Raw genomic sequence first — 15082 nt, forward strand, 5'->3', positions numbered from 1 at the left:
ACGAATGGCAGATGGTTTTTAATGTAAGGAAGTGTGAAGTTATTTACTTTGGTTGACAGAATAGAAGAGCTGAATTTTTTTGAAGGTGAGAAATATGTAAGTGTGGATTTTGAAAGAGACTTGGGTGTGCTCACACAAAGGACACAAAAAGTTAACATATAGGTATAGCAAGCAAATAGGAAAGCAAGTGGCATGTTGATCTTTATTGTAAGGGAGCTAGAGTATAGGAATAAAGATGCCTTGCTAGGGCTGTTCTGTGTTTTGGTGAGACCACATCTGGAGCACTGAGTGCCGTTTTGATCTCCAAGTTTTAGAGGAGATATAATTGCATTGGAGGGGGTGCAGTGAAGGTTCACTAAATGGGTCCCTGGGATGTGAGGGCTGCCCTATGACGAGAGGCTGAGCAAATTGGGTCTATTTTCTCCGGCGTTGAGAAGAATGAGGGACAATCTCATCAAAATGTACAGGATTCTGAAGGGGTTTGACTGGGTGGATGCCGAGAGGTTTTTTCCGCTGGCTGGGGAATCCAACATGAGGGGCAGGGTCTCGGGATAAGGAGTCGGTCATTTCAGATTGAGGCGAGGGGAAATCGATGCCCTCAAAGGGTTGTGAATCTTTGGAACTCTCGACCCCAGAGCTTTGTGGATGTTCCATCGTTGGATGCATTTAAGACTGGGGCAGACAGATGTGTGGTCTCTCAGGGAATCATGGGACATGGGGAGCGGGCAGAAAAGTGAAGTCGAAACCCAAGATCAGCCAGGGTCGTATCGAATGGCATGACAGGCCATTTTGTCTACTCTTGCGCCCGTTTCTTGTGTTCACACAGAATGAAATAGGTTTGGAATGCAGTGACTGTTATGTAGGCAATACCAGACAGGGGATGCCAAAGAAACGGGAGCATAGAAAATAAAACAAATGAGCTTATTATCAATGTCAGTGATAAAGAATAATGTCATGCCAAGAACAGAACTTTACAATGCATTTAATCAATAAATTGAAAAAGGTTTCTTTGTCAGTTTTATTGGTCGAGTACAGAACCTGCACCTTTAGTGCTGTGCAGGCTAAGGGTTACAGCACTGCCTCTCAGTTTTAACTTATTTTGGATTCCAGACCATCCTTTCCTACAAAGCTCTCATTGTTTTGTATGAGCCCGTCCGCCATTAAAAAGAGACTTGTTTGTTTTGTCTTCTCAGACCCCTTATCTTATCAGCACTGCAGTTACAATGGTGCAGGTGTACTTACCATCTTGCCATCAGGTGACAGCAGACTGTGGCTTGGGTCCAGGTTGGCTGGCGAGACTTGCTGTAAAACTGTTTGGCTTGTTACCATGGCACTGTTACCATGGTGGCTGATTGCCGTGGAAGAGGAGACTTCATTGGTCGCTTGCTGGCCATATCGCACACCTGCTGCACAAAAAAACATAAATTAAAAATCAAACGCATCGAAATAGATTGAATTCTATTTTAGCCTCTGAAGCAACAAGGCCCAACTGGGAGCAAACAAAAAAAAAAGAACACATGAAGTAAACAAACACCGGCGCGGTGGTGGGGGCAAAGGTGAAAGGTCTCTGGTGTATTTAAGTATGTCAGTCAATGTTCTGCCTGCCTTCCCACTAATCATTAGGATATGAAGATCAGTATTACTGGGCACAAAACTAGGTGTGATAAGAACATCAAACTATGACACATGTCAAAGGGGACATTTAACTTTATAACGGAGGAAAACCAAGATGATAAATGCAGTTCAGAACTTCAGCCTTTCTTCTGTTAAAAATAATTCTCCATTAGCTTTTTTTAAGTTGCACTATGCGATAAAATCTAGATGCAGTCCTGACTCATGTAACTGGTGACAAAGCTCCAATATTCTTTGAAAGTGCTTCACCACTCCCCATTAATTCTGAACAGGATACTCATTTGGGCCATGATCTGCAATGGCAGTCAGTCATATGGAATGACACATCAACCCAACAGATCGGCAAATTTCCACCTTACCGCTGATGATTGACCGACCAACCTGGTTTATTAACTGCGCATGGAGGGATGGACCTGTCACTACAGCCTGGGATTCTTCCCACTCAGTCCCAGGTAACCCTGCAAGTTGGAATCTTTAAAGTGCAGAAAGAGGCCATTCGGCCCACTGAGTCTGCACCGACCCTCCGAAAGAGCATTCTACCCCCGCCCACCCCACCCTATCCCCATAAACTAACCTGCACACCACTGGACACTAATGGGCAATTTAGCATGGCCAGTCCACCAAACCTGCACATCTTTAGACTGTGGGAGGAAACCGGAGCACCCGGAGGAACCCCACGCAGACACAGGGACAATGCACAAACTTCTCACAGACAGTCACCCAAGGTCAGAATCAAATCGGGTCCCTGGCATTGTGAGGCAGCAGTGCTAACCATTTGATGGGAATGCCTTAATGGGAAGACTGGATCAAAGGGCCAAGAAGCAGGAAGTGTACAAGTTCTCTGTTTTGGTTAAACTCTTACAATGCCCCATGCGCATATCTGAGTCCCTAATACTTGAGCCTTGCCAACCTGTACCTAAATCTCCGTGGCTGATTGGAGTGGTGTCCTTAGGGGAAAAGAGTGTGCCCTTCACATCAGGTTAACAGAATTTGTACAGATTTCTCAGGGGTGAGATACATTTAAGAAGAGGTAATCTGTGTCACATCAAACAGGATGGTAGCACAACACAAACAAATGTCATGGCAGGTCTTGCGCACAGAAAGTGCTTGTGAGCAGGAAGATCCTTGTGAGCAGTGTACTTCAATGTTAGTGAAGCAGCCACTTTAAACCTTGCACTCTTGGATGAACAAGAGATAAAGTTAGCATCAAACTCTAGAACTGCTGTTTATAGCTGTTAGAAGTACAGCAGACGAAGCATTTCTTTCAGTCCAACTTGCTTATAGGGGAGGGGACGATGGGGATGAGGTTGAGAGTCTCTCACAGTATGAAGATTACTGAGGCCGACTCTCACGGCTGTCCAAGGCTTGCCTTGGTTGGGCGGGTTTTGTCAGTGAGGCGTAACATCCTGAGGAAATAAAAGCACTACTGCCCGGCTCACCCTGACTGAGTAGCACCTCCTGCCAGCTGGCCATGTTGGGGCACTGATGGTTGTGGAGATGTTCATAGCCAAGAGCACCTTGACTTCCTTCATGAAGGAAGATACCGGGCAGCGAGTGGCCTACGAGGGGAGAAAATGGGGAGAAAAGAAAGATAAAATGAAAAAATAAATAAATTTGACAAAAACACGGACAGACAACAACAAATTGCATTTCTGTAGTGAAACCCATGTGGAAGAACAGAAAAATGTGTATTTATATAGAATGTCCAACATCCTCAGAGCAGACCAAAGGGCTTTGTAGCCAATTAAGCCGTTATGTAATGCAGCCACCACAGTCAACATAGTAAATCTTCAAAAAGACCAAGACTGAGACAAAGTAGGTGTTACCTGCAACTTTTTAAAGAACTCTACTAGTAGTTGACTCCCGTGACAACCAATGTTTACATAGCAAGTTCCCACAAACAGCAACGAGGTAAATGACCAGCCAATCTGTTTGAGGTTTTGGTTGAGGGATAAATATTCGGGAGAATGGGGGTGAATGCACCTGATCCTCAAGAAATGACAAGGCATGTTTTTTTTGTTTACAAAACTGAGGGCAGTTGGGGCCTCAGTTTTATAAAAGACAGCAGCTCCAAAAGTGCAGAACCCCCTCAGTACTACACTGGAACATCAGCCTAGGTTATGTAATCAAATCTTGCAGTTGAGTTTGAATACACAAGCTGATGAATTAGAGACAGAGACGGTCCACATGTAAGACCATATGACCATAAGGCGAAGGAACAGTATTAGGCCACTCGGCCCATTGAGCCTGCTCCACCATTCAATCATGGCTGATATTCTTCTCATCCCCACTCTTTTGCCTTCTCCCCATAATGCCTGATCCTCATATTAATCAAGTGAACCTATCTATCTCTGTCTTAAAGACAGTCAGTGATTTGGCCTCCACAGCCTTCTGTGGCAAAGAGTTCCACAGATTCACCACCCCCTGGCTGAAGAAATTCCTCCTCATCTCGGTTTTAAAGGATCGTCCCTTTAGTCTGAGATTGTGTCCTCTGCTTCTAGTTTTTCCTGGAAGTGGAAACATCCATTTTGCAAACAACGGCTCTGGAATATGACAAAAGGGCGGGGGGAGAAAAACAGTAGATAATGAATAAGAGGAAGAGAGAGAAAATGCAAAGGGTTAATATAGGTGGAGTAAGGCTTAGGCAGAGAGGAGGTTTAAAACACGGGAAATGAGCTGATAAGCCAGAAGAATCGAGACCAAAAGTCCCAGAGAACAGGAGCGGAGTCGCTGAAAAAGAGAACATTTGAGTCGCAGACTATTTCCACTGTGAAAAATGAGCTCAATTATCGTAACTTGTGTTATTTATGATTGACAGATCTGTTTAGTCGTCCCTCGATCATCGTCCCTTGAAAGCAGCCTTTCAGTGGCAATGAAAACAAAAATTCTGTTTCTAGCTGGAAACTTGCCAACACAAGCAGTTCAACTCATGTCCAGGACAAACATTGGGCAATGCTGGGGTGATGGCATTATTGAATATTCCAGTGTAACTGCTGTCACCATTTTTCACAATTGCCAACTTCCTTCATTTTTCTGACATTGTGACGTTTGTTTGTTCTTTCAGCAGCTCCTTCTATAAGCTTCTATAAGCTGCCCAGAAATCACAGATTCTCTGTGGACACTAGTAATTTTGTTACTTCTCCTTGGAGCAGAGAGGGCTGAGGGGGTTGGGGGGGGGGGGGGATTGAGGTGTATAAAACTATGACGGGCATAGATAGGATGGATAGGAAGCAATGTTGTCTCATAGCAGAGGGGTCAATAACCAGACTTAAAGTGAGGGCAGGAGGTTTAGAGGGGATTTGAGGGTGGTAGGAATCTGGAACTCTGGCTGAAAGGGTGGTGGGGGCGGGAACCCTCACAGCATTTAATAAGCATTTAGATGAGCACTTGAAGTGCAATAGCATAGAAGGCTACAAGTGCTGGAAAATGGGAATAGAGTCGATAGCTGTTTGATGGCCGACGCGGGCACACTTGGCTGAAGGGCCTTTTTCCCTGCTGTAAAATCTCTATGGTTGTATGACTCTGAACGTTTTTGAAACCTCTGGCTCCCTATGGGGCTCAAAGGAATAATGTACCAGGAGCTAAGCATTACGGAGCTTGCTCTGCATTAGCTGGTCCTAATTGCAATTGGCTTCCGTTGTCAGGAAGGATAGAAGCAGCTCCTGATCACTATCCAGGGATTTTTCACTATCAATGCTCATGCACTGGATAATCCAGTGGGCTATCAGAGGTCCACTGGGACAGAGCTTCAGGAGTGGTGAATGTTAGAACATAATATTTCCACATCTGGCCGATGATTCATTCATTTGCTCATGTGGCGGAGGTTTAATTGATAGGCCAAGTGGGGAAACCAGCACAATTTGCAATGCCATAGAGTGGCCTGGTTAGCTGAGCTGGCTGGAAGGCTGGTATGTGGTTCAGAATAATACCAACGGCGCAAGGTCAATCCCTGTTCCATTTTCGAACTTGTCTTCTTGCCCTGCCCCTGAGAGTGGAAGGCAATGGCGAAACTCCACCGACAGATAAAACCCTGCAAGCAAAATGGCCCAGGGTGCAGCCTCAGCAGGCAATGAATCAAGGACATTATTTCGGGGCAGAGCAGTCATGGAATGGTGTTGTCTGATATGGACTCACAACTTGGCCATTCCCTGCTGAAGTTCCTGATCTCCTTGCAGAAGGGCACTGCATGGGATGCTAACCAGTGTGGAGGAAATATCGGAGCGATAACCCTCTAACAGGGCACCCTTGATAAACAAATAGCGGCTGGTTCAATGGAGCAGTAGACAAGGACTCAAGAGCAAATGTCCCATCACCCTCCTTCCAGCTTCTCCCTTGGCCAAACCTCATGTGCAGACCAGGAAAATCAGGGGCAAAATAATTCATCTCCTCAAGAAAGATAATGGATTTGCCAGAATATTATTTCTAAATTAAAATGCAAACCTATGAAGATTTGGGATAGGAAGAGGTCTTTCTTCCGTGTAATGTTTCCCCTTGGCCACTCGAAGTTAGCATGAAAAATGAAATGAAATGAAAATCGCTTATTGTCACAAGTAGGCTTCAAATGGAGTTACTGTGATAAGCCCCTAGTCGCCACATTCCGGCGCCTGTTCGGGGAGGCTGGTACGGGAATGTGTAACTTCCTCCCTAATACCGCCAACTCCTGAAGAGGGAAAACAATGAAGGAGGATAAACTTGTAATCAATGTCAGCAAAACCTCAGGAGAGTTCCTCCATGATTCCAAAGGCAATGAAGCAACTCCAACAGACAACGATTGCCCAAAGTACGCAGCCAAGTATAACCAAACCTATACACCCAAAGGCCCACTCCCTCAGCAAGTGGTCGTCCCTTCCTCAGGTCTACAATGTAGCCTTACTTGCCATATCTGTGAATCGTCTTAATGTAACCAACACTGATTGATCATTAGTTTTCTTACATGAGGATTAGTTGCTCAGGTCAACATATTTGGGTATCAAAATGGAGGTATTTGATTAAAGGTGTGGTGAAGTAACAGTCTTTTTTTGTAAAGCTTCCATAAACGTTCATTAATTCGCTATGTAAACTCAGTAGTGGAGTCTGATTCTTCATCTTTAACCCAAGCCAACGCTGTAATGGCTTGCCTTGTAAACATCAGCAAGACAGTAAAATACTTAACTGGCTCTTTTGCCCAGTGGTCAAACAATGGTCCACGGCCAATAAAAAGCCTTTATTTTACAACCCAATCTCCTGTAAAACTGTCAGAAGGAGGAAAGTCTGCTCTTGCATTGGCCATGTAAGACATGCTTGTTTGTGAAGTCCTTTGTAAATCTTTTACATTTCTGAAGACATTGACTAATGGTGCAGGTATTGGTGCCCTCCTGTACTTTCTGGAGTGACCATTCGGGTCTGCACATTGAGCTTGAACCTCACCTAATAGCCATTGGCAATTGCCATCTGGAATTCCCGGACATTATGATCAAGATTAGAATTCTTGACTGGTTCTTCACCCTTCCTTAAGCAAGGGATGGTAATTGCTGAATTCCCACTATTGCTGCAGTTCAAACCAGATAACCTAGTGATTGAACGTGATATCCCTGACTATTCCCAGCACCAGTGAGCGTGTGCTGAGAAGAATTTGCGGGACGCGTTAACAAATGCGCTGGTCAGCTGCGATTCCAGTACGCTCTGCTCGTCAATGTGACAGCTCTTCCAGGCTATTTTGATCTAGTCTTCTTCAGATTGCTTGCAGCTCTTCATCGACCTGAAAAGCTGAAATCAGCAGGGTCTTTGCAGGCTTAAGACAGTAAGTCAAAACATGCCGGGAGAATGCTGAGAAAATACTGCAAAACCAAAAGTCAGATGAAATCCATCTTTGACACTTACATCTGACGGTTGTGAGGTGCTTTGTGTTATAGTATAATCAGAATAACTATAATATGTGCAAAATATAGACAGGTTTCACATTTCATATCCACAAACTTGACTTCCCTTTGTCATGATTTTTGGTGACGTTTTTTCCAACTATGGGGCGGGATTCTCTGCAGTCGGCGCGATGTCCGCCGACAAGCGCCAAAAATGGGGCGAATCAGTCCGGCATCGCGCCGCCCCAAAGGTGCGGAATTCTCCGCATCTTGAGGGGCTGAGCCCTCACCTTGAGGGGCTAGGCCCGAGCCGGACTGATTTCCGCCCCGCCAGCTGGTGCGGAAATGACTTGGCCGGGCAACGCATGCGTGGGAGAGTCAGCGGCCGCTCACGGCATCCCCGCGCATGCGCAGTGGAGGGGGTCTCTTCCGCCTCCGCCATGGTGGAGACCATGGCGAAGGCGGAAGGAAAAGAGTGCCCCCACGGCACAGGCCCGCCCGCGGATCGGTGGGCCCCGATCGCTGGCCAGGCCCCCGTCGGGGCACCCCCCGGGGCCAGATCACCCCGCGCCCCCCCCCCAGGACCCTGGAGCCCGCCCGCGCCGCCTTGTCCCGCCGTTCGAAAGGTGGTTCAATCCACGCCGGCTGGCGTGGGTTGACAGCGGAGGGACTCCGGCCCATCGCGGACCGGAGAATCGCCGGGGGATTCCCGCTGACCGGCGTGGCGCGATTCCCACCCCTGCCGAATCTCCGGTGGCGGAGAATTCGGGACACGGTGGGGGCGGGATTCACGCCGGCCCCCGGCGATTCTCCGACCCGGTTGGAGAATCGCGCCCAAGGTAACCATCAGAAATTTTGATGCTAACACCTACCATTCAATTTTGCTTATGTCAACTGTAACAATGGGCGGGATTTTCCAGCCTCTCCCGCTGGCAGCATCTCCCAGTCCCTCCAAAGTCAAAGGAGATTTGATCGGCTCACCCCATCCACCACAGGAGAACCCGCCGCAGCGAGGCGGGAAAATCCCAACCAATGTATTGCGAAGCTTTGGCACTGGGTGGCTTCAGGAAGCACTTTTTCTCGAGTCTTCCTCCCAACTCCCTTGCCATGATGTGCATTAAGAAATGCCTTGGCCGGAATTCTCCGACCATTTGCTGCTGGTGGGATTCCCTGGTCCCGCTGGCAGCGCACCCCAGCTCACGGGTCTCCTGGTGTCGGGTAGCTTCAATGGGAAATCCCATTGACAAAGTGGCGGGAGTAGAGAATCCCGTCGCAGACGAATCCCGCCGCCGGGAAATACACGGCTGGGGGGCCGGAGAACCACGCCCCTTATATTCACCAACAGACCCTGGATAAAGCATTGGGAAACGTAATAGTAATACGTTAGAAGTATTCCATATAGTATGGACTTGCTATAAGTCACAGTTATTTCCCATAAATAGTCGTTTTGGAGTACAGAGCTGGAGTACTGCTGAAAAAAGACACATGCTGTCAAAACGTTTTGTCTCATCAGGACAGATCGCACTCTCTCCTCATGCAGTATAGATTGTTGTTCCCTTTACCGCTGGTAATCTGGTGATCTGTCCTGATGATTGCAAGATGGAAAGTTTAGACAGCATGTGTCTTTTTCAGCAATACTTCCTAGAACACTTCCCCACCTTACTTTTTTGAAAGTCTTGTGTACGGTGTGTGTTATGTTCTGTGCTGTGGCTGTGGAAAAGATGCACACAGATCATCTAGTTCTTTGATGAGTAGGGTAGTTGATTAACAAAATAAACACGTGGAAAGATAACTGACAAACTATAATACAAACGATAACGAATAAGTGAGTTCTCCTGGGGCTACTTCTAATGCGAGTGTCCTCTAGTATGACTTACTACCAACTGCCTGATCTCTGGAGTCACAAGGTGGATCTCCGTCCCCACCTGCTGTTCGGAGGTTATATATCTAACTATATACATTACTATGCATATGCATATCACCACAGTATGCTTTTCTTAGAAGTGTCACATATATTTCTTGGGAAACTTTCGCCATCACGTCTCCATTATCAGAAAACATTGTAGCCTCCAACTCACAACACCATGAGCTGGATTCTCCGATTTGCAGACTAAGTGCCAACGTCGTCATGGAAACAGTGGCGTTTTACACCAGAAAAAATGGCGCAAAAGCTGCACCGATCCTCCATCTGGTGGGGGACTAGCAGGCACGTAACGTAAAACCCCCAGCTTTACCTACGGATATGGCCGGAGAATTACCGAGTCTGTGGCCGCGCATGCAACATGGCACCAGCTGAGTGCAGTCCCGGCCTGCTAAAAATTGCCCCCCCTGTAACCAGCCTCGCCACCCCCCAGACCACCCACACCGGTCCCCCCAGCCCCCGAAGAAGGCCCCACTGCCAGCGGAGTGCCCCCCCCCACCCCCTCCCGATTGTGGTGGCGCTGGACTCAGTCCGCAGCCGCCACGTGTGGTCCACAAAATAAAAAGGATCAGTGTTCATCGGGAACTCGGCCCATCGGGGGGCGGAGGATCGTGGGAGGGCCTCAGGTGACGTCCTGAGGCCATCCCAACGGTGTGCGGTGCCGTTTCAGTGCAAAAGGGGATTCTACGGCCGAAAGCCGAAAGCGATTTCGGCGACCGGAGAATCCCACCCCATATTTATGCAAAATGTCTGATAGAAGACACATCCATCACACTAATGTTGTGTTATGCTTCTTCATGTAGCATAAGCTTCTTCCTTGATGTACGCTCTGACAAAGGAAGGTTCAGACTTGGAGATAGGTTTAACACATTTATTGAACAGTTAACAATTCTCCTACTTGAGTTCGAATCGCCTGCTAATCTTGCTATAGTAGCTCAGTCTAACTAACCAGTCTGCTCTAAGCCACGTGGTGGGTGTGATGCTTCTGATCTGCCCCTGTCCTACTCTCTAAGTGTCGCCTGTGGAAAGAGAAAGAGCATGTGTGCCCTGTCCTCATATATGGGTTGTGTAATGCCCCCTTGTGGTAGTGACCTCTGGGTGTCATGACTGCCCATTGGTCATGTCCTATTCTATATGTTCATTAGCTGTATGTCTGCATGTCATGGTGTCTCTGATGCTCCCTCTAGTGTTTACTTAGTTGTAGTGTATTTACATTAACCCCTTGTGTATTTACAGTGATGCATATCACCACAACTAAGACCATCATAATTTAAACTACGTACAGACATACATACAAACATATGAATTAGGAGCAGGAAGAAGCCATTCAGCCCCTCGAGCCTGTTCTGTCATTCAGTGAGATTATGATTGTGGTTGTGGCCTCAACTCCTTCTCTCCTCACATACCCTTTGACTCCCTTTGTCAATCAAGAATCGATCTAACTCAGCCTTAAAAATAGGCATTGACCCCGCCTCTACATCTCTGTGGAAGAGAGTTCCACAAACTCAGGACCCTCTGAGAGAAAACATTTCTCTTCACCTCCGTCTTAAACGGGAGACCGCTTATTTTTGAACTGTCTCTCCCACAAGGGGAACCACCCTCTCAGCATCCACCCTGCCAGGTCCCCTCGAGATCTCAGTTGTTTCAATAAGATCAACTCTCAGTCTACTAAACCCCAATGGATACAAGCCCAAATGCTGAGCACCCCCTTAAGTGCCCAGTGTCTTTCGTTTGGTGCCCATACTGCGTGATATTTAACTATAAGAGAGCAGGGTTCGAACAATAGTGCACCTTCTCACCCACTGTATATATTTCTCTTGTCAGCAACTTCTGTCTCCTTAATTTCTTCAAAGGCGGACATTTTGAAGAAAGGGTGGGTGAGACCAAAATTAGAGGTACAGTTATTTACCAGTGAGTGAACTAAAGAGTAATAGTTAGGATCAGGCATCATACGCTCACGTAATTGTACAAAGTAATAAATGATTATGCTGCCATACACTGCTACGCTACTTTGCAAAACAATTCTGAATCACTTTCCGACAATTGTAACCTTCTGGTATCCGTTGCTGAGTGTTGCATGTCTTTGCAGCGATCTATTTTAAATTAGTTAACTAGCTATCCGTGTCTCTGTCCTTTGTTTTTTTTCCCTTAAGTTCCTCTCAGTACGCGGTCAAAGGGGATCAGAGACTTCCCAGCACAATGTTTGCGAGGGCTTTCGGCATTGCTGTAACAGGCTGACCAATTTATTATTCTTTCCAATTGAACTTTAGCACATTAGCACTTTCACCATCCATCTCGTTGTGTTTTTATAAAACTTTTGATGGACACACTGGGCGGAATTCTCCGTTTGAGAGACCAAGGCCGGAAGTCTCTGGATATTGCCATTCATTTTTCCCGCCACGGGTGACATGCGGCGGGAGGATAGAATCTTGCCGCCAGCGAACGGCGCGCCTCCGAGACACACGCGGCTGAGGAAACCAGCCCTAAGTGTTGACTCCGGGACTGAATTGCAGGAGTTTCGCATTCCCGTTGGGGACGCCTGCTCCGAAGCAATTCAGGACATGCTAATGGGCCAGCACTCTACCTACATGGAACTAGTGCAATTCTCATCAGCGCTGGCATTGGATTTGCCAGGGCCGGAATTGGCGGTGGAGAGCTTGACAAGCAGGAGCTGCTTATAAACGCTCCACTCCCCACACACACTTTCATTCCAGCTAAGGAGATAGCACTGAGGAGAGCAGCCCCAAGGTTCGCGGATGCAGAGCTTGAACGGAAGCGGTGGAGGAGAGGTGGGACACCGTCTTCCCCAGAGTGGGCAGGAGACTACTGCCCGCCGATGTTAACCGGGTCTGGGTGGGGGTGGCGGAGGTGGCAGGTGCTGTGGGCCTCACCAGGCGGACTGGCATGCATAGAATCATGGAATCATAGAATGTACAGTGCAGGAAGAGGCCATTCGGCCCATCGAGTCTGTACCGGCCCTTGGAAAGAGCACCCTACTCAAGCCCAAGCCTCCACCCTATCCCCGTATCCCCATTTAACCTTTTTTGGCCACCAAGGGCAATTTAGCATGGCCAATCCACCTAACCTGCACATCTTTGGCCTGTGGGAGGAAACCGGAGCACCCGGAGGAAACCCACGCAGACAGGGGGAGAACGTGCAGACTCCGCACAGACAGTGACCCAGCAGGGAATCGAACCTGGGACCCTGGAGCTGTGAAGCAACAGTGCTACCCACTGTGCTACCGTGCTGCAAAAAGATGAACCACCTCCTTAGGTCAGCTGGGGTAAGTCAACATCTTTGCACTCTTGGCATCACTCCTGTGCCTCACTCCTCGCAAACCCCCTCACCCTCCGGTCCTCCCAGCCCCCTAAAGGCCAATCAAAACCCATCTGAGGGGCAGCACGGTGGCACAGTGGTTAGCACTGCTGCCTCATGGCACTGAGAACCCGGTTTCGATCCCGGCTCCGGGTCACTGTCCATGTGGAGTTTGCACAGTCTCCCCAAGTCTGCGTGGGTCTCACCCCCACAGCCCAAAGGTTTGCAGGTTAGGTGAATTGGCCACGTTAAATTGCCCCTTAATTGGAAAAAAAAGAATTGGGTATTCTAAATTTATTTAAAAAAAAGGAAAAACAAAGAATCTACCGGCATCCATCTTACATCCCACCCCGCACCAAACCTCAATCCCTGTATTGTCCTCTTTGGCCAGGTGCCTTGCACACACAGACCACCAGCTACCTACCTTCCGTGTAACCCGTGTCCAAGTGTCTCACAATGTCCATTATCTGTTCCCCAGGAAAAGATGGCCCATTACCGCCGGGAACGTGAGAAGACCGGAGGGGGACTGCCAGACCTACAGATCCTGACTGCCGCTGAGCAGAGGGTGATGGAGTTAGCCGGGGAGGTGGGAGAGAGGGCTATATTCCAGGTGACATGGGTCAACCATAGTGATGTCCCTACAGCAAATGAGTCACCCTTCTCCCCCAGACCATTCCTTCCCGAGATCTCACCATGTCTTGTCTTTTGTCTTGTAGGATCAGCTTCAGCCACAACCCTAGCATACCCCAGACGACCAGTCGGGGACAACATCGACCTTTCACACTGCATTCACCAGCACTGTCCACCATCCCAGAGACTATCAGCTCGGTCAGTCATATTCGTGAAGAGGCACTTTCTGATGCGCACGTCACACATGCTGCAGCACTTCAGGTGGAGGCAGGAACTCAGCTGTCCGATCCCAGGAATGAGTCATAGTCCAGACAGGTATTGCATTTCTGGAAAGATGAATCCCAGCCCTGGTGGTGATGCAGACACAGAGCCAGGATCTACAGGAGGGGGTGTCAGCAACGTCCCAGCACCTGCAGGTGCAGCTGGAGGATCCAACTGTCTTCAGGTGCAGGAGATCATGCCGAAAATGCATCGTGCCCAGGCCAACACCCCCAATGGTGGCGTCCGCAGTGCAAGCCTTGGGTGAGTAGATCACAGCATGGGTCAAGACGTCCAAGATGTCCACACTGTTCGGTCAATGGTTGAGGCTCAGGACAGGGGCGCGCCTCAAAGGTTCTAGAAATCGATGAGTGCGCCATGATGTAGGCATCGTGCTCACTGCCCAGGTATCAGGCGTAGATGTGCATGATGTGCATCTGGTGGTGCAATATGTGCATCTGGTGGTCGCACACCAACTGCATGTTCAGGGAGTGGAAGCCCTTCCTGTTGATGAAGGGTACCCCCCTCACGAGCCGGTGCCCGTGAGGGGCATATGTGCCCCTCACCCCTTGGACCTGGGGCATGCCACCGATGGTGGCAAATCCTGCTGCCCGTGTCTGCTGGTGGGCCTGGTCCCGTCTGAAGTTTATGCAGTCCGCTGCCCAGGCACAAAGGGCACAGATGCACCTGTGTGCCGATTTCTGAGATATTCCAGAGAGGTCGCCACTCAGCCCCTGGAAAGACTCCGAGACAACAAAGTTCAGGGCGATCGTCACATTGACGGCCACCAGGAACAGACGTCCTCCTCCATTTCCCCGCGGTTCCAGGTGGCGCAGCTGGTGCACGGTCTCCCTGGATAGCTGGATTCTTCGGTGACACAGGCGATCTGGCAGGTCCTCAAAGGTATAAACGTGGTGTCTCCTTCGCACCTCCACCTTGGCCTGTTGAACACCTGGCTCTCCAGCCTCACCAGCTGGCCCCTGCTCTTCTGGGCAGGCACCTGTTGTGCAGAGTCCTCCCTGAGCACTGCCTATACCTGCAGCCTCTGTGCGTCCACAAGGGCTGCTGCGCCCAGGTAGATAGCCAGCATTCCTGGCTGTACCCCAAAATTCATTCTCGCGGGGGGGATGGGGGGGGGGGGGGGGGGGGGGAATGTTAGCAAGATGAATATTCTCTTGCCCATCCGATTCTAACAGGCTAAACAGCGACATTGAGTTGCACTTCAGCTCCACCCTCCACATGCCCCTGCCCCACCCCACTCCCACCCCTCAGCCATCTCCCCCAATATGTTGCCTACCACACTGCACCCCTGACCCCATCAGTGACTGTCACGGGGGAGCCTCTATCCTCACCTCCCGCCTTCCCCTAGGGTGCAGAGAGGGGTATCAGTGGCTTCTGCAACCCATGTCAGTTGTAGGCTCTGTGGCCCCTGTCCTGTCTCTCCAGTCAGGCCAACTGTGGGTGTCCTCATTTGGTGTGACGTGCATTA

The 15082-nt window shown here is 48.9% G+C and overlaps 1 protein-coding gene across 10 annotated transcripts in view; it reads right to left on the reverse strand.

Moving 5' to 3' along the window:
- The window catches only part of LOC140386874 (hepatocyte nuclear factor 1-beta-like), a 133600-nt gene that overhangs the window by 55599 nt on the left and 62919 nt on the right, over positions 1 to 15082 (reverse strand). For 4 of the 10 annotated variants that reach the window (XM_072469687.1, XM_072469685.1, XM_072469683.1 and 1 more), the window contains exons 5-6: positions 3072 to 3191; positions 1243 to 1406 (exon numbers count right to left, since the gene is read on the reverse strand). In XM_072469687.1, coding sequence (XP_072325788.1) covers positions 1243 to 1406; positions 3072 to 3191 — 284 coding nt within the window. The remainder of the gene's footprint in view (positions 1 to 1242; positions 1407 to 3071; positions 3192 to 15082) is intronic. The other 6 variants (XM_072469692.1, XM_072469690.1, XM_072469688.1 and 3 more) reach the window with 3 other exon arrangements.

This window comes from Scyliorhinus torazame, chromosome 12, assembly GCF_047496885.1.
Source record: "Scyliorhinus torazame isolate Kashiwa2021f chromosome 12, sScyTor2.1, whole genome shotgun sequence".
NCBI classification, from domain to species: Eukaryota; Metazoa; Chordata; class Chondrichthyes; order Carcharhiniformes; family Scyliorhinidae; genus Scyliorhinus; species Scyliorhinus torazame.